Source organism: Gadus chalcogrammus, chromosome 16, assembly GCF_026213295.1.
Source record: "Gadus chalcogrammus isolate NIFS_2021 chromosome 16, NIFS_Gcha_1.0, whole genome shotgun sequence".
Classification (NCBI taxonomy): domain Eukaryota; kingdom Metazoa; phylum Chordata; class Actinopteri; order Gadiformes; family Gadidae; genus Gadus; species Gadus chalcogrammus.
Window position 1 is genome coordinate 1,608,823 of NC_079427.1, and position 19,874 is coordinate 1,628,696.

General features: G+C 53.2%; 1 protein-coding gene across 2 annotated transcripts in view; it reads left to right on the plus strand.

The window, feature by feature from the left end:
- cux1b (cut-like homeobox 1b) overlaps positions 1-19,874 on the plus strand; it is an 83,183-nt gene that overhangs the window by 17,993 nt on the left and 45,316 nt on the right. For both annotated transcript variants that reach the window (XM_056612421.1, XM_056612422.1), the window contains exons 3-8: positions 2,925-2,972; positions 9,247-9,325; positions 12,244-12,381; positions 14,462-14,585; positions 18,372-18,448; positions 18,626-18,692. In XM_056612421.1, coding sequence (XP_056468396.1) covers positions 2,925-2,972; positions 9,247-9,325; positions 12,244-12,381; positions 14,462-14,585; positions 18,372-18,448; positions 18,626-18,692 — 533 coding nt within the window. The remainder of the gene's footprint in view (positions 1-2,924; positions 2,973-9,246; positions 9,326-12,243; positions 12,382-14,461; positions 14,586-18,371; positions 18,449-18,625; positions 18,693-19,874) is intronic.

Genomic DNA, 19,874 nt, shown 5'->3' on the forward strand with positions numbered 1-19,874 from the left:
GACACACACACACACACACACTGCAAGAGACACTCAAGACCACACACACACAATCTGCAAGAGACACTCAACCACACACACACACTGCAAGAGAAACACACACTGCAAGACATACACACAGACACACACAGTGCAACACACACACACACACACACACACACACACATACAATGCATCACACTCACCCACACCCACACAGCCACACAAACCCGCGTGCGCACCGAAAACCCCCCCCCCCACACACACACACACACACACACATTGTCCATGGTGTCTGTGTGCATTGTTATGTTATACGGTCATAAATCTCTGGTGTTGGAGGGGGAGGAGAGGAGAGGGGAGGGAGAGGGGAGGGAGAGGAGAGGGGAGGGGGAGGGGAGCAGCCGGGAGCGAGCCGGTGGGGGCTTTAGGGTTTAGACCTGGGGGCCTCCGTGCTGGGGGTGGGGGGCGCCGTGCCCGGGGGGGGGGCTTCCCTGTTTACTTGTATATATTTATCCCCCCCGGTGCCCCCCCAGTGCCCTGGTGTGTGTGTGTGTGTGTGTGTGGTGTTCAAGGTTAGGCAGAGTTAGATCGAGAGGCTGGACGCCAAAGGGGGCTTTTAATGTGGAGACGGGGGGGGGGGGGGGGTCTGTGGGAAGAACACAGGGCTGGAGATGTGTGAGAATAAATCAATACATCGGCGTGATCAGAGGCCCGCTTTATTGAAGACACGGAAGAAATTAAAGGGCTAAAGGGAAATTAAATGCGGGCGAAAAATATCATGTTGGATATACATCCACCATCTTGGTTAGTTTCTTACATTTTAAAGGGAAATAATCAAAATAATAATCTGAGGTTATCGTATGATAATACAGTATATATAATAACTATAAATAATAATAATATATATATTATAATATATTTGTGAGACGATACAATTCACAATTGAGGACTTGAATATTAAGTGTGAGAGTGTTGGGCACGCATGTGTTTGTGTGTGTGTGTGTGTGTGTGTGTGTGTGTGTGTGTGTGTGTGTGTGTGTGTGTGTGTGTGTGTGTGTGTGTGTGTTAGGCGCGAGCGTGCGTGCATGTGTGTGTGTGCGTGCGTGTGCGCACCACAAGGTGAATAAGTGGTTGGGTCCGTCTCCTTTGTTGAAACACGCTCGCACGGTAATCAGCTTCTCATGCTACGTGGAAGGCGCCCAGCGAACGTAATGAGGTGAACATGGCCGGCAGCAAGAGCCCACAATCTCCAGCTCGATGCCATCCCAGATAGATGGCTCGCGTCTGGGAAGACAAACACATTACCGCCTGGAACGCAACCTTTCGTTCCCCTCCGCATCCTGTTTACACGGGCGGGAGACGAGCGCCATCGCACCTTCGATTCCCGTTCGGATTCGGATCATATTTTACGAGTCGACATTCATCCACGCTGACGCACATTATTCAGAGGATCAGGTGATTGGATGTAGAGTTTATTTAGGTTTTTTATCTAGGGCATCCCGTAGCGATGCCTCGACGGTGCTGGTGTAACGCTCGCCCTGTTCCACCCCGGCCCAACCCAACGTCCACACTGAAATAAGAACGCTATCTGATGCAAATGAGCGGTGGGGAGTCGTGTGGGGGTGCGGGCAGAGGGGGTGGGGGAGGGGGGTCTCGCCTGCACGCTGATCGTGCATCTGTGTGGGAAAGGCCTGGGAGCGGCGACAGCGAGGGGGGGCGGGGGTCATTATCACTAACAGGCGGGGGGATATTGAATTGGCCCAGACAAACGGCCACCGGCACCCCTGATGAGAGGACAATGGAGAGGGGTCGACGGGGTCGCGACCTGTCCTCAGCCACAGACAAGGGCCCCGTCTAGACCGGCCCGGGATTAGGCCGGTCCCTTGAGGCCGTGGAGGCCGGGGCCCGGGTCGGGTGAGGCTGCCTGCGCTGGCCTCGGTCGGCTGGGATTTAGCCTAGAAGGCATCGGATGAAGGTTTCCAAAGGACGCACGCGGACTCACATCTGTCATTGGCCTACTTCACATCTTCATTAGGGTGTGTGTGTGTGTGAGAGAGAGTACGTGTGTGTGTGAGAGAGTACGTGTGTGTGTGTGTGTGTGTGTGAGTACGTGTGTGTAAGTACGTGTGTGTGTACGTACATAAATGTACATATGTGTGTACGTACACACGTGTACGTGTTAATTTGCGTGCGAGCGTGCGTGCGTGCGTGCGTGCGTGCGTGCGTGCGTGCGTGCGTGCGTGCGTGCGTGCGTGCGGCCACGCTGCTCCCCAGTGGGGCTGTACAGAATGTCCTATTCTGCGGTGCTTTTTACAGTATGCTCCAGTTCAGTCGCTGTAGCCGGGGTTCAGTCAGCGCAGCACGGTGATTTGCATGTTCCCCTGATGCACGCACGGGGCCGGCTATCTCCACTCAAAGAGCTGACTCGCACTGGAAAGTCATGCGATGGGACCTTGGGGGGATGGGGGGGGGGGGGGGGGGGGGAGCCAATGCTTTTCCTGGTAAAAGTGCGTCTTGTGCAGGCCCAGCGCGCCAGCTTGATTTTTCATTCTCTCGCTACCTCTTGTTCACCCCCCCCTCCTCCGTCCGCTCCTTCTCCGGTGCAGGAGGCAGGCCTCTGGGCAGCCCAGGTGGCGCTGCACCTGTTCACGTGCGCTGCACAGTCGCTGCCTGCACCTGAGGGTACCGAGCTGCCTGCTGCTGCCCGCCCCCACACACGCACCGCTCATTATTCATCCCCGGATTTAATTTATGGCAAACAATGTTGCCGCGTGTGAATTCCTCCTCTGTGCCGCGGTCGCGCGCGGCGGACGCCGGAGCGATTCTCCCGGTGTGTCGGCCGTCGGGGGCGTTCAGCGGCGTGCGAGGCCGGGCGCGGGGAGGAGCCCCCTGCTGTTGACCCCGCTCACTTCCCTGACCTGTCCTCTCTTTTTGTCTTTCAGGATCTAAGGAAACAGGTTGCCCCCTTGCTCAAGAGCTTCCAGGGAGAGGTGAGTGTGTTATTGAGTGTGTGTGTGTGTTTAGCGTGTGTGCGGTGTTGTATTGTATTGACACACTGATAGACTCTGGTGCTCAAACAAAGCCTTCAAACAATGGAGTTCCGAAAGGCTGCTTGACATTCAGCGACCGTTGGCGCCGATCCACTTCTCAACTCTTTTGGCGGTTTTCAAACGGGCTCCTAAGTCATCTTATTCTCTGTGCTTCTTTCTAACTCCTGTCACCACTCTAGTGCCAATCTCACCCTCCCACACCTCTCTCTCTCTCTCTCTCTCTCTCTCTCTCTCTCTCTCTCTCTCTCTCTCTCTCTCTCTCTCTCTCTCTCTCTCTCTCTCTCTCTCTCTCTCTCTCTCTCTCTCTCTCTCTCTCTCTCTCTCTCTCTCTCTCTCTCGTCCCCTCTCTCGTCCTCCCTCTCTCGTCCCCTCTCTCTCTCTCTCTCTCGTCCCCTCTCTCTCTCGTCCCCTCTCTCGTCCTCCCTCTCTCGTCCCCTCTCTCGTTCTCTCTCTCTCTCTCTCTCGTCCCCTCTCATGCCCTCCTCCTCTCTTCATGTTGTGTCCTGTTCACCATGTCCTATAGCCCGGGGGTGTGTTTAAATTGCATCCTGTGAAGGAGAGCGAAGCCACCTCAGAACCCTGGCGGGAGCCAATCACGTCGCTCCAAATGCCATTTCTTCCAATTTGGCGGAGCTGCATGACTCTGTGGACTCTTTGTTATTCTTATATTTTTTGTAGCATGAGCCCCTCGCACACTGCCGTATTTATTTAGATCCCGGGCAACACTTGGTCCAGGGTTTCTACACGGCATGACCTTGGTCGTGTGTGTGTGTGTGTGTGTGTGTGTGTGTGTGTGTGTGTGTGTGTGTGTGTGTGTGTGTGTGTGTGTGTGTGTGTGTGTGTGTGTGTGTGTGTGTGTGTGTGTGTGTGTGTGTGTGTGTGTGTAGCCCATTATACACTGCGCCCCTCCTGATATCTGGGCTCCATCTTTGGGGCCTATTTTGATCATGACTCCTGCTGTCTGGCAGCTATATACCTCCCCCGTCCACTCCCCCCCATATGGGGGAGTCAAAGGGCAGGGGGGAGCCGGCCGGGGGCGCCGACTGGGGGAGGGGTGGTTGGACGGGCAACACACACACACACACACACACACACACACACACACACACACACACACACACACACACACACACACACACACACACACACACACACACACACACACACACACACACACACACACACACACACACACACACACACACAGAGAGAGATATGCACACGCAATCAACTAGACAGATAGTGACAGGGCTGCTTTGCCAACAGCCATGGAATATTACAGTTTATCACTGGGTACCATGTAACAGTTCATACAGTGAATACGACACTTTATCACTGGGTACCGTGTAACAGTTCATACAGTGAATACGACACTTTAACACTGGGTTTACTGGGTTACAGTGGTTCAATATGACAGTTTAACACTGGGTTTACTGGGTTACAGTGGTTCAATATGACAGTTTAACACTGGGTTTACTGGGTTACAGTGGTTCGTACAGTGAATAAGGCGGTTTAACACTGGGTTTACTGGGTTACAGTGGTTCATACAGTGAATAAGACAGTTTAACACTGGGTTTACTGGGTTACAGTGGTTCGTACAGTGAATATGACGGTTTAACACTGGGTTTACTGGGTTACAGTGGTTCGTACAGTGAATAAGGCGGTTTAACACTGGGTTTACTGGGTTACAGTGGTTCAATATGACAGTTTAACACTGGGTTTACTGGGTTACAGTGGTTCAATATGACAGTTTAACACTGGGTTTACTGGGTTACAGTGGTTTAATATGACAGTTTAACACTGGGTTTACTGGGTTACAGTGGTTCGTACAGTGATTAAGACGGTTTAACACTGGGTTTACTGGGTTACAGTGGTTCAATATGACAGTTTAACACTGGGTTTACTGGGTTACAGTGGTTCGTACAGTGAATAAGACGGTTTAACACTGGGTTTACTGGGTTACAGTGGTTCAATATGACAGTTTAACACTGGGTTTACTGGGTTACAGTGGTTCAATATGACAGTTTAACACTGGGTTTACTGGGTTACAGTGGTTCGTACAGTGATTAAGACGGTTTAACACTGGGTTTACTGGGTTACAGTGGTTTGTACAGTGATTAAGACGGTTTAACACTGGGTTTACTGGATTACAGTGGTTCATACAGTGAATATGACACTTTAACACTGGGTTAACTGGGTTACAGTGGTTCGTACAGTGAATAAGACGGTTTAACAGTGGGTTGCCGTGGTACCGTGGTTCCTCCAGCCACTGAGTGTTGGTTCCACACAGAGCCAGACCCACGGTTCTCTACGAGCTGCTGCGGTGGTTCCTGGTGTTCGGCTGACGCTCAGCCCTCTACTTAGGGACCAGGAATAGTCGTAATATAACTACAGCGCTGTTGACTCTATCGTCGTTCCCTGTGCCCTGCTCTCTCCCGTTGACACACCTCAACACGCGGTGCACTCCCCCGCCCCCTGCTCCTGCCCCAGTGCATCGTGGGTGGTCCCCGAGCGCCGAGACGCCTGGTAGAGAGACGTGCCTGTGATGTTCTGAGTCGGCGACCCTCTCCTGTGTTCCCGGCCGATCAATCAGGCCGCCGTTCAGCGCGGGCACATGCCGGAGCACGAAACTCGCCAGACGAGATGTTATTTAAGCCCCCGTTTTGTTTGCTTACCCCTTGAATGCTTTGATCAAGGACAAGATAGAAGTGTGAGCCAGTCTGCCCAGATGAAGCCCCGGGCTAGCTTATCCAAAATTAGTTTCACGGGCTGGCTCCGCTCGCACGTCAAGACGAACACGGTGGCCAAGAACCACAGAGGAGGCAAACAAAGCTAACAAACTCCGAGCTACCACTGAGGGCTCTTGAGATCTGGAGAGACCCCGCCGGTGACATTGGGAAGGGATCGTCCTCCAGTTATTATAATCTCCAATAACGGGCCACGGCTCCCTGAAGACCTGGGCCCTTTCAGAAGTTACTCTGGTGAACAGGTTATGTTATTGGGAATAGGCGTGCGTGCCTTCTGCGTTTGTGGTGTGTGTGTGTTGTGGCGGGTTCACGTGTGTGCCCGTGCGTGTGTGTGTGTGCGTGCGTATCTGTGTGTGTTTCTCGTTTAGTGTTCCTTGTTGGTCCATCGATCAGATAAGGTTTTCCATTATCCCAGGCTTCAGTCTCTGCTTCCCATAGCCTGCCCTTATCAGACTCCAGTGGGGCCACACACATGCATGCACACACGCACAGGTCAGCCCTGTGCCCTTCACACGCCGCGCCTAGATAGGGGCGCCGGCCGCTGCTGACGGATGGTGGCACTAGGTGCTGACGTGTGTGTGTGTGTGTGTGTGTGTGCGCGTGTGCGTGCTCATGTGTGTATGTGTCTGTGCTTTTGTGCAAGTGTGGCTGTGTGTTTGTCTCTGCGTGTGTCTGTGTGCGTGTGTGTCTGAGTGTTTGTCTCTGAATGCAAGTGTGCGTTTGTGTGTGTTTGTTTTTCTGTTCCTGTTTGTGTGCTGTGCTTGTGTGTGTGTCTGTTTGTGTGTGTGTGTGTGTGTGTGTGTGTCTGTAGTTGTATGTGTGTCTCTGCGTGTGTCTGTGTGCGTGCTTGTGTGTGTCTCTGCGTGTGCGTGCGTGCGTGTTGGAACAGCGTAGGTAGGGGTAGCGTTTGCAGTGCCAAGCACTGGTGCAGCCCACCGATACTGGCGCGGTATAATTTGTGTGTTGCTGCGTGTCACTAAGCCGTGTGTATATGTAAGGAGAGAGCCGGGGCGGGGAGCCTTAATGCTAGTTCTTTAAAGAGCCGCCCCGGGCTGAGCGTTGTGTGTGTGTGGAGACACTGGGTGGTCGTCTAATGGCTCTGGTCCTTGAGTTAACCTGCTGCCTCTAACCGTCGGGTGTGTCCTACATTAAACGTCTATTTCCTGCCTCCCATGCTGCGCTATATAAAGCGACTGTACCACTGACCTTGGCCCAGTCATTCTGCCGTCGCAACGCTCCCCACCGCCAACGCACCCCCCCCCCCCCCCGTTGCCTTTGTGGTGGCGTGTGTGCGCTCGTGGGGGGTGTGGGAGTGTGTGTGCTTGGTGGTGTGTGTGTGTGTGCGTGTCTGTGTGGGAGATGCCTGCGTCCGAAGAATGGCTGTGCATGTTATTCTACGGTTATTAATGGTCGTACCCTGAACCCTCTCATTATGTCCCCCCGCCTATAGTGTCATCTTCCCCTGACACACACACACACACACACACACACACACACACACACACACACACACACACACACACACACACACTCACACACACACACACACACACACACACAGGAACACACACTTATTCTAATGTTGCTGTGTTGAAGGCATTAGCGGACTGCATCTGTAATCCCCCATTAGCGGCCCCTCTGTTGGGCCCCGCCGTCCCCCAGCACAGGAAGTCCTCGTAGGAGCCCGACCCCGGGTCAGAGCCGGCCCGGGTGTTACGGCCCACTTCTGTTTAAGTTCCACCAATCGAAGCCCTGTGCATCGCAGGGACACGCACAGCTAGCGCACGGTCGCCTTAGCCCGACGCACATGGAAAATCACGAGGGAGGGAGGGGGGAGGGGGGAGGGAGACAGCAAAACCAAAACTGTGTTGGGAGGAAAGAACTGGGTGAGATAATGTGGGAGGGAGACGTGGACAGACGGGGAGAGGGAGCCCGTTTGAGGCTAGCGAACGAGGGGGTGCTGGCCCCAGCCTACTCAGCACCAGATGTTTTGCGGCTAAAAAGCGAGCAGGGAATCAAAGCCATGCAAGGAGATTTATTAGGTTCCCATAGGAGGCCGGGCAGTATTACATGTAGCCCACTCTGTTTACCGTGGCAGCCGCCCCTAAACCACCCATCCACTACACTACTGGCTTGGCCAGGAATGTGAGGACTTTATATTTGGACTTTTATAGGCTTTTGTTTTGTGTTATTTATTTTTTTACCACCAACTTTCTCTGGGTTACTGTGCTGGAGAGCAACACAAGGCAGAGATCCAGGCCAGTTCAGTAGCAGCACCGCTGCAACATCTGCTTCTGCCTGCTCAGAGCCCGCGCTTCCCTTTTTCCCCCTCCGCTCGCGATTGTTCTTAGCTTAGCCTCTTTGTCGATGGCTTACGCTGTTTCGTCAGCGGCGGGCCAACAGAGATGGGGTTGTTCCAGTTTATTCCAGGCGGTTCGCGGCGCTGCAGCGGGAGCATCGACCACCCTTATGAAAGAAAAGTTGGTGTTCCCAGTATGGGTTTTAGATTAATCTCCTATAGATCCATGCTAATGCCGCCGTCCATTTCGATAGCATCAGCGCTGGAACGCGCGGCTCTGCTAATGGCCGTCGCCGGTAATGGATCCGCGCGCCGCGCCGACGCTAAGAGCCCGCGGAATAATCTACGCCTGCTGTGACGGCGAGGGCCGGGCCAGCTGTTTAATGATGTCAGCGCTCCAAGGGACACTGTGACACACGCACACGCACACGCGCACACACAGTCATTCACACACACGCACACGTACAAACGAATACACACACACACACACACGCACGCACACATGCAAACGCGTATACACACACGTATACACGTGTACATACACATACACACATACATACGCACACACACTCATAGACACACACGCACGCGCACGCGCACATGTATAAAAACACACTGACGCGCGCACTAACACACTCACCCGTACACGTACACATGCACACACACGGCCAGGCCCACAACCAGATGTGAGCAGGCTGGCGTGTGCGTGTGCGGCCGGCGTTCCTTATCCGTCGTCGGCTGAACAGCTGAGGCGGTTCAAGGCAGAGGAAACACCGGCCCAGCCATGACAGGTCCCCCCCCCCCCCCCCCCCCCCCCACAGCAAGGCCCCCCCCCCCCCCCCCCCCCCCCCCCCCGCAGCAAGGGGCCGGGGCGGGCGGGGGGCCAGCAAGACAGCAATTCTCTCTCTCTCTCTCTCTCTCTCTCCCACTCTGTCCCACTCTTTCTCCCTTGTCCCACTCCCCATCTTTATCTTTTGTCTCTGTCTCTCCCTTGTCCCTGTCTCTCTCTGTTTCGCCCTTTCGCTCTGTCTCTCTCCCTCTCTCTCTCCCCCGTCTCTCTCCCTCTCCCTCTCTCTCTTGGAGGGGGTGGGGGGGCTCAGAGTATGGATGTGTCATTCAGGCGGGCTCCGCTCTATCTCACACTGCCTGTCCTTCTCTCCCCGCTCAGATCGATGCGTTGAGTAAAAGAAGTAAAGAAGCAGAAGCCGCCTTCTTGACCGTCTACAAGAAACTAATCGATGTCCCAGGTAAGATAAATGTACTGTGTGTGTGTAAGCCCAGGTGTTGTGTATATGCGCTGTGTACAGGCGTTGTGTACAGGCGTTGTGTACAGGCGTTGTGTACAGGCGTTGTGTACAGGCGTTGTGTACAGGCGTTGTGTACAGGCGTTGTGTACAGGCGTTGTGTACAGGCTTCACTTCAGTCGTCAGCTGAGATAAGGCAGCATTCTGATGGGGACACCTCTGACGAGGGGGGGACACACCTGACAGGGGAGGGACACACCTGCCGAGCGTGAGACACGCCTGGTGACATGGACGCGCCTGACGTGCATCATGGGGAAGAGAATCGGCGACGCACCAGCGACCCCCCCCCACCCCCCCCCCCACTCTGGTTCTCCTTCACCGTGCACCCAGGCGTGTGTAACGCCTTAATATGTCCCCGCGAGGCCCCGGTCCCCCTCTGCGCCCCACCCCCCCGAAAGCGTCCCGAGCAGAAGGATGCGTCTCGGACACGGATGACGAGCACGCCCGGGATTGGCTCCCGGGGAGGGGGAGGAGGAGGGGGGAGAGGAGGGGGGAGAGGAAGAGGGAGGAGGTGGCGTGCTCCAATGTACAGAACACGGTCACATTGGCGCGGGTGAGGTGGCTGTTTATTTTAAACCGAGCCGGGGACCCTGGAGGGCTGCGCACGTAGAGACCGCAGCGCAGCGGGGTTCATGTATAGCGTAAGGAGGTCGCGCCGGCCCCGTGAGAATAGACCTACAGTAATATCTTTGGATTGTACTGCTCCCAATAAGTCAGCGCCGGGCCTGACGGGGCTATTCTTAACTCGCAGCGAGACAATGATGTAATGCCCGCTGCGCACACACACACACACACACACACACACACACACACACAAGCTCAGACACACACACACACACACACACAGACACACACACACACAAGCTCAGACACACGCGCTCACACACACACACACACACAGACACGCTCAGACACACACACGCGCTCACACACACACACACAGACACACTCAGACACACACACAAGCTCAGACACACACACAAGCTCAGACACACACACACACACACACACACACACACACACACACACACCCACTCAGACACACACACACACACACACACACACACACACACACAAACACACACACACACACACACACGTGCACAGAGGAGTGACTAATGCAGCAGTCTGGAGAGAGGAAACAGTGTGTTTTGTTCTGTCTTCCATCAGCGAAGGCCTGGTTAGTCAGTGTGCTGTGCTGGCCTCAGATTAAAAGTGTCTGGCTGCGGCGGGGAGCTCCACGGGCCCAGCGCTCACACTGCTGTTAGCGCGCCGCTGCTCTGGGAAGGAGCCGCGCTGAAGGACGAAGGCTCGATAAGAAACGCACAAAGTTGATTTCCAAGGGCAGCCGGGCAGATACGGTGTCCGAGTGGAGGGCTGCTTGTATTGTGCGTGCCAGAGTGGGAAAGTCGACACACACAAGCCTGTGTGTGTGTGTGTGTGTCTGTGTGCGGCGTTTCACCTTGACAACATCAAATCAGCGTGAAATTCCCCAATCGCGCCATGCTGATCTTCCATTAGCATAGTTAAGATATCTTACTGCGTCAGACATGACACACACACACACACACACACACACACACACACACACACACACACACACACACACACACACACACACACACACACACACACACACACACACACACACACACACACACACACACACACACAGAGGGGGCTCTCACCCCCAGCTGTAAGCTGTCAGTCTCTCTTATCGGTACACGCACCCAAACTGCTCTCTTAGCCGGCGTGCGGATGAGCATGGCCCGAGTCTCTTGGCGGCCTGTCACCGGCCTGCCACCCATGAGCACCAATCAGTTGTGATTGGTCTGACTGACAGGCCTCTCACCACCACCCTGACAGACAGCCCAGCTGTGTGTGTGTGTGTGTGTGTGTGTGTGTGTGTGTGTGTGTGTGTGTGTGTGTGTGTGTGTGTGTGTCAGAGAGAACCTGTGGAAAGTTCCCCGGTCTCTCTGTATTCTGTCCCCTTTGATTCCTCTGTGGTTTCCAGTCTTCAGCCGCGCCCCCCCCCCCCCCCCCCCCCACTCCCACTCGTGGCGGCCGCGTATCAAAGTCGACCATTTTGTGTTAATCGGGGCGCTGTGATCTGTGTTTGCGCGCGTCACTGTCTCTGTTGTTCTTTCATTCCGTCTCGTCTTCCCGTGCGCTCCCTCGCTCTCCGTGCATCGCTGCTCATCTCATGGCCGGGCTGATTGCGTGGCTCTGTTGGTATAAAGTCTCTCAGCTGGCCTTGCTCTTTTAGAAGTGTGTGCGTGTCTGTGCGTGTGTAGAGAGGTGTCTTCATGAAGGTATCAGTCCAATAATCCTGGGGTTCTCTGTGGGGCCTTTGTTAAAGACAGTTTGCTGAGACCAATAAACTCTGTTGTTATTAAAATGATACTGTTATTAGTGTTACGGTTTTAGAAAGAATGATTAAAGTGATATGAGCAACAAAAATACACCAAAGCAAACCCATAACATAATGCATTCGTAATAAAAGGAGAGCTGAGTTGAAGCTTTCCGTCCGGTAGGGATGGCTGAAGGGCACCCCGGCGGGGCTGATGCCCACAGCCAGGGGGCCCGTTGAGCCTTGGTCATCGGTACTTCAGTCTGTGACGTGTTGAGCTGTCCATGTGGAGAGCCATGTTTAACAGGAAGTGTGTGTGTGTGTTTCTGCGTCTGTGTGTTTCTGCGTGTGTGTGTGTTTCTGCGTGTGTGTGTGTTTCTGCGTCTGTGTGTGTGTGTGTGTTTCTGCGTCTGTGCGTGTCTGCGTCTGTGTGTGTCTGCCTGTGTGTGTGTGTGTGTGTGACTGTGTGTGTGTGTGTGTGTGCATCTTCCTGCGTGTGTGTGCGTCCCAGACCCCGTGCCGGTGCTGGAGCTCACCCAGCAGCTGCAGCTGAAGCTCCAGAGGATGCACGACATCGAGACGGAGAACGCCAAGCTCCGGGAGACCCTGGACGACTACAACAAGGAGTTCGCCGAGGTCAAGAACCAAGGTCGGTCGCACACACACACCTACACACACGCACGCACACACACATGTACGCACGCACACACCTACACGCACGCACACACCTACACGTACGCACGCACACACCTACACACACAAGTATGTACTCGCACACCTACACAGGCACGCACACACCTACACAAACGCACAAGTATGTACTCACACACCTACACACACGCACTCACACACCTACACACACATGTACGTACTCGCACACCTACACAAATGCACAAGTATGTACTCACACACCTACACAGGCACAGACACACACCTACACACACACACGCATACGTACGCACGCACGCACACACCTACATACACGCATATGTACGCACGCACACACCTACACACATACGTACTCACACACCTACACAAACGCACAAGTATTTACTCACACACCTACACGCACACACCTACACACAGACACGCACACGCATGTACGCACACACTCACCGACACACACACACCCCTAAGCACACATACATCTACACGCCCACAAACGTACGCACGCACACACCTAAACAAACCTGTGTGTGTGTGTTTTCATCCAGGTGCGTGTGGGTTTGCATGCGTGTGTTTTTATTTGCATGTTTTATGAGGGCACCCCAGGCGAGCGAGCTCCGGTCCGTGTTTATTTGTGTGTTTGTAATTTGTGCGAGCGTGTGTGTTTCATTTGTTTGCGTGCGTACCTCGAGTCCCGACGGCTCTACGGCACGCAGGGCGGGCGGGCGCCGTGCCCGGGGCGCTCCAGGTGCTAATACCTAGCGGATGAGTTTGTTGTCACGGTGACGCGAGCTCCTTACGTCTCCCTGGAGAGACAGTTGCCGGGGAATCGTTCCAGAACCCACCTTTTGTTAATAACGGCAAAAGAGACGTCGCACGCTCCTCTAGATAGGTGTCCCTGGAACGGGGGGGAAGGCAGAGTAAGAACTCCTTCCCGGGAGACGTGGCCTGACGGATGGGAGCCGACAGGCAGGACTCGCTGTGAGGTGGGATGAGGTGGAGCGCCGGGAATGATGGGAGCGGAGAGAGTGGGGAGCGATACCAGCAGTTCATATCAGAGCAGGGGGGGGGGGGGGGGGAGAGCTGGGGCAATGTTTTGGAATCCCCCCCCCTGCCCCCCCTGCCCCGCGACGCAAGTTAATTGGAACAGCTCGATACCGGCAGAGTTCTATTCTGCCATTGATTTTTCGGTTCCCCCATCTTTTATTCTTCCTTCCTCCCTCAGTGGAGGGCGGGCGGGGAGGGGGGGGGTATTTAAACCCCCAAACACAGTGGAACTCCCACTCCCGGAACACACACACACACACACGTGCACTGACACGCACGCGCGCACGTGTACACGCGGAGTACAGGGGCCATTGATCCCCGCAACCTAAATGTTTAAAGTTCAGTTAGGCAGTTAAGGGGTAAGAGGGCTCAGAGGGGCCGCTCGCCTATTGATTATGTGTCTGGGCCGTGAGACTGGAGTTTAAATCACACACACACACACACACACACACACACACACACACACACACACACACACACACACACACACACACACACACACACACACACACACACACACACACACACACACACACAGACACACACACAGACACACACACACACACACACACACACACACACACACACACACACACAGGGTGCTCAGAGCTCTCAGTCAAAGGCAGCAAGCAGCAGCAGTTCTCTTTATCTTTGTCTCACTCCCTTATATCTTCCTCCCTGACGCGCGCAGGCCTATTTATTAGGCCAGTAATGTGTGAGATGTATTTCAGGCTCCTCCGTACGGAGCCTTGCCGTCAGCAGGTTACGGCTTTCAACACGAGCGCACACCTAATGCGTACAGTGTACCCACTGGGAATCGATGGGAGGATTATATTTATCCTATGGAAACGCTATGCAGCCCCGGGTTAGGCTGCTCGGAGGAGCCGAGGACGAGCCAAGGAGCCCCGGGAGAGCGACCGCTGCGCTCTGATCGTTGCCACCTGTTTACATCCCTCTGTTTGTTGTGTTGTCTCACCTCTGGTCTCACTCCCGCTGTCCCGCCTGCCGCCCTCCAGAGGTGACCATCAAGTCGCTGAAGGAGAAGATCCGGGAGTATGAGCAGTCCATGAAGAACCAGGCGGAGAACCTGGCGCAGGAGAAGCAGCAGCAGCTCCACCATGACTATGCAGAGAAGGAGAGGTGTGTGTGTCTGTGTGTCTGTCTGTCTGCTCTGTCTGTGTGTATCTGTGTGTCTGTCTGTCTGCTCTGTCTGTGTGTATCTGTGTGTCTGTCTGCTCTGTGTCTGTGTGTCTGTCTGCTCTGTCTGTGTGTATCTGTGTGTCTGTCTGCTCTGTGTCTGTGTGTCTGTCTGCTCTGTCTGTGTGTATCTGTGTGTCTGTCTGCTCTGTGTGTGTGTGTCTGTGTGCGTCTGCTGTGTGTGTGTGTGTCTGTGTGCGTCTGCTGTGTGTGTGTCTGCTTCCTGTTTGTCCCCCTCTCCCGCTCATTCATACCGAATTAGTTGAGCCATTTTATTTGTTGATCTATTTTGGTTCATTTTAATTGTATTGTTAGGCAGCTTGTATTGCAATTTTGCACAAAAGGCGCTTTACAAAACATATCAAATGTTTAGTGACGCCGCGATGCGTTACGGAGCACGAGTGTTCCTCATGTTCGGGATGTTATATTGAATGGGCTCTGGAGGTGTACCTTCATCACTATCAACCCAGGATTTATATTTAAGCGCTGTTATTTCTGACTCCAGCTCTTGACGTGAAGCAGGCGGCCTTCTGGCTTTGAGCAAAGGCATTCAACTTTAATGAAGGGACGTCGTATTGTGTCACATGTGTCCTGTGATCCTGTGAGGGTTTGAAGCGGGAGGGCGCGATTAAAAAGGCGCATGCTGGGACTAAACGAGGAGCTTCTATAGGTGGACCGAGGTTGATCTTCATAGGTGAAGCAGACTCATTCTGGAGGGGCTACTGGATGTCTCCTTGTCTTTGGAGTGGAGTTCTTAAGCCCTGAGGGGAATCCGCACTCTATCAAAGTAGAACTTGTATTCTGGGTTTTTTAATTAAATCACATCTTCATAGTAAGCCCAACTAATCAAATGTCAAATGGGACAATTGAATATTGCTCAGTGAGATATTTCCAGCTATTTCATGTGTTCCGATTGATCTAGTTCAGAGATCAAGTTGGCCATAACTACATTTTGTTCATTAGATTTGGTTTATCTTTTTGTAAAATCAAATGTCAAGCTTCAAGTTTCAGACTCGAATTAGTTTCCGCTAATAATACCGATATGGCAATGCGTCAGGCGGAGGCCTTCGTTCTCTATTTTAACCAAACAATTTCAGCCATTACATCTGTAATATCAACGTCAACGCAAACCCTGTGAGGGTGTTTACAGTAAGCTAACCCAGAGTCTCAGACACTCCTACATTGGGATGGAATACTTATTTATACCGAGATACAGAGTCCCAGACATAGTCCAACATTGTATCTAGGAATATAGTGTGTGTGTGTGTGTGTGTGTGTGTGTGTGTGTGTGTGTGTGTGTGTGTGTGTGTGTGTGTGTGTGTGTGTGTGTGTGTGTGTGTGTGTGTGTGTGTGTGTGTGTGTGTGTGTGTGTGTGTGTGAGCGAGTGAGCGTACGGCGCCGTAGCCCGCAGTGAGTTTAGCAAAGCCGCGTGGTAATAAATAGAATCCAGCAGGGCTTGAAATGAACAGGCGCTGGCCCGTCAGACGGAGGTAATGATTGGCTGCGGAGCGTTAGCCCGCTAATTCCCCTCTGCCTCGACGGCCCGAAAGGTTTCAGATTAAATGTTAAAATAAAGCCCAGCCGGAGCTCTGGCTCTGATTGGCTGGGGTCGCGGCGGTGTGTCTCCACAGCCCCCTGTGTGGCGGGGGGGGGCTGCTGATCTGAGAGGGGTCATAGCGGTGCGTCCTCGCCCCCTCTCGGATCAGGAGCTCCCAGAATGCACTGCAGCCTTCCCAACGCACACGACGGCCCGCATGGCGCTCCCACCGACCTCTGGGGCCGGGAAACAACGGCAGGAATAATGAAACACATTGAAGAAATAAATATGTATATTTTACATCATATATATATGTATATATACATCATATATATATGTATATATGTATATATTTTGGAACATGGATCACAAAGGGAGAGGTCATTGCGATGCTGTGTGTTGCATGGGAGGCTCCATTTGCTTGCAGGCCGAGCACGTATCTCATGTTTCGCCTGCATGTATGTGTGTCATTATGGCCCCCATTGCACTTCTGACCCCCCCTGGAAGGAGGAATCCCCCACTCTGCGTTCCTTCTCAAGATTTCTTCCTCGCTAATGAAGGGAGTTTATTCTTGCCCTCTGGGGGGCCAGGGTCAGCGGGGGGGGGGGGGGGGGGGGGGGGTCATAAACAAACGGCCTGTTAAGCCCTTTGATACTGTACCTGTGATTTAGGGCTACACAGATAAAATCGACAAACCACGCTTGTGTCAAACAGAACCCCCGTCTGGCCTCCCCCCTGGTGTCTCCCCCCTGGTGTCTCCCCCCTGGTGTCTCCCCCCTGGTGTCTCGCTCCAGGCCGGCCACGGGCCGAGCGTGTGTGATCCGGGACGCATCGGTCATCAGATCGTTAGTCCGTGTTTATTTAGGATCCTGCGTCCCCGATCTGTAGCTCAGCCAAAACATGAGCCTTATTATGTTATTGAATGTTCTTCCGACATTTCCGGCGGGTTGCAATAGTTTTTGTAGCGTTGCGTCAGTCTTCGGTCTGTGCTTCGGGGAAACGGTAGTGTGACCGAACGACGTCTCCAGGTGGGACAGTTCTTTGATTTACTGTTACGGTTTCGTTTAAAGTTCACGACAACGAATGACGAATCGATGCTGCCAACCAGAAAGTCAACTCTTCCCCCTGACCCAATTTGTGCTGAATCCCGCGGCGGGCCTGAGCCTATCCTGCAGCGCCGTGATTCCCAGCCAGGCAGCAGATCTACAGTAGAAGATCAATTGTCTCACTGTACTTCCTGTACGTCAGGGTTTTATAGGCCCCCTTCCTGTCGGCAGAGGGCTGACTTCCTGTGACTGAGAGAGGGCAATAAATGGATGGCACCTCTGATGCATTTGATCCTACAGCGAGGGGGAGATGAAAGCACAAGCTGGGAGCGGGATAATAGTGAGGACGGGAGTGACCGACTTTTAGGGAGAGGGGGAGGGCATCAAAGAGTGTGTTTAAGACTCTCCGCGCCATGTTATGGACGTTTTTCTTCTATTTTTATCAATTTCTCTGCGTAGCCCAAATTATGTTTTTTTCTAAGAAGTAATCTATTTTCTCTCAGTGGTTTCACATCGCCTTCCCTCTTTCTCTCTCTCTCTCTCTCTTTCCTTCTGACTGTCCTGTTGCCCTCCCCTGTTTCCTCTCTCGCTTTCTCGCTCGCTCACTTCTCCTCTCTGTCTCTCTGTCTCTCTCTCTCTCTCTCTCTCCCTCTCTCCCCTTCCCCTGTCCCCCCCTCGCGCTCTAACCATCTCTCCCTCCTCCCTCCTCCCTCCTCCACCCCCCCGGCCCGGAGTGGCCCAGTGGCCAGACATTCCTGTCTAATAGGCCTGCTTAATGAGGAGTGGGTTGTATTGGGAGGGGATTTTTTCAGAGAGAGGAAAACACTTCAGACATGGTGGGAAAAAGGAATTGTTACAGCTGCTGGTTAACGTGAGCGGCTGACGATTTACTGACTGTGTCTCTCTCTCTCTCTCACTCTGTGACTCTCTCTCTCTCTCTCTCTCTCTCTGTCTCTCTCTCTCTGTCTCTGTCTCTCTCTCTGTCTCTCTGTCTCTCTGTCTCTCTCTCTGTGTCTCTCTCGCTCTCTCTCGCTGTCTCTCTTTCTTTCTCTCTCTCTCTCTGTGTCTCTCTCGCTCTCTCTCTGTCTCTCTGTCTCTCTCTCTCTCTGTCTCTCTCTCTCCTGTCTCTCTCCTGTCTCCCTGCAGGAAGCTTCAGGAGAGCAGAGACTCCATGTCCTCACGGTTGGAGGAGGCTGACCACAAAAGCCAGTCCTTACAGACAGGTACCTACCACCACCCCCCCCCCCCCCCCCCCCTTCCAGTCTCTTAAAGGCCCACGCATTCTGCCCGTCCAACATGACTAAAACATAATGCTAATCCCACACCGACTTTGATATGTTTAAAGGATTCTGTACCACTTGTTGTTCTGATCAAAACACTTGCATGTTCTCTTTTTAAAGCACTTGAAACATCTCAGGCAGAGCTCTTTGATTTGAAGACCAAGTATGACGAGGAGACCACAGCAAAGTACGTGTCCTTTTTTCTTCTCTCCTTGTTGCGGGGGTGTTTGAATGGCTTTTCATGCTCCACTTCTGACAAAGCCTCCAGTCTGGGCCCTGACTCCTCCGTGGCCGTGCTGGGTTGACTCCCACAGAGGGACACATTCTGACTCATTAGACAAAGCATGCTTTCTGTTAATGGGCGGTATGTGGCCCAGGAGTTAGTACGGGTTGGCTGGTCACCGTAAGGTGGCTAGTTCGATCCCCGGCCCCTCCTAGCGTCCTGTGAGTGTCGAGGTTTCCCAGAGCAAGGCACCTCACTCTCAACTGCTACTGACGAGCTGGCTGTTATTTAGAGCTCTTATTCAGAAAGCTTCTTACAGGAGGAAGAAACATTTTTCTTCCTTTTTGCTTTTTTGAAACATGAAGTCAAAGAAGCGGGTATGGGTTACCCTAGACTATAAAACCATACACTTTCAGATGTAGACTTTGTACCATGTATGTTATTTCCTGGCCCACTGTCACTCCTCTCCATACATTCCAGAGCTGGTTGTGAGGATGTGGTCCCCGTCTGTCTTTTACAGCCCGAGTGGTTAAAGTCGGGTGGGGCCGGTTTGTTGAAATAAAACGCACTTAGGAAGGCCAGTGGATCATTCCATTGGCAGTTTTATTGATCCACACGCTGCTGAGCTAAACATATTGTCTCTTTCCCTTCCTGTGGGGACACACACACACACACACACACACACACACACACACACACACACACACACACACACACACACACACACACACACACACACACACACACACACACACACACACACACACACACACACACACACACACACACACACAGCCTCTCCCAACAGCTGTATTAACTCGCCCTGCCACTGAACTTCACACCAATGGCTCCAGTGTTCACCCAACACTCTGTAAACTTCAAGCATTTCTGTAATAGCACTTCCAGTCAAAACAACGTCCAAAACCAGTCCTGGTTCCGCCAGCACCACAGAGTTGTTGATGTGGGTCACTCCAAGAACATAGGGTTGCAGGACCGTAGGGGGGGGGGTGAAGGGTGAAGGGGGCGTGGCCTAACCAGTGGAGCCACCATGTCTATTGATCTAAGATGGCGTGTGTGAGGATCCGAACAGCTTCTTCATGTCGGCGCTCTTTGCAGTAGAGTAGCACTCTTGCCATATCCAGACTC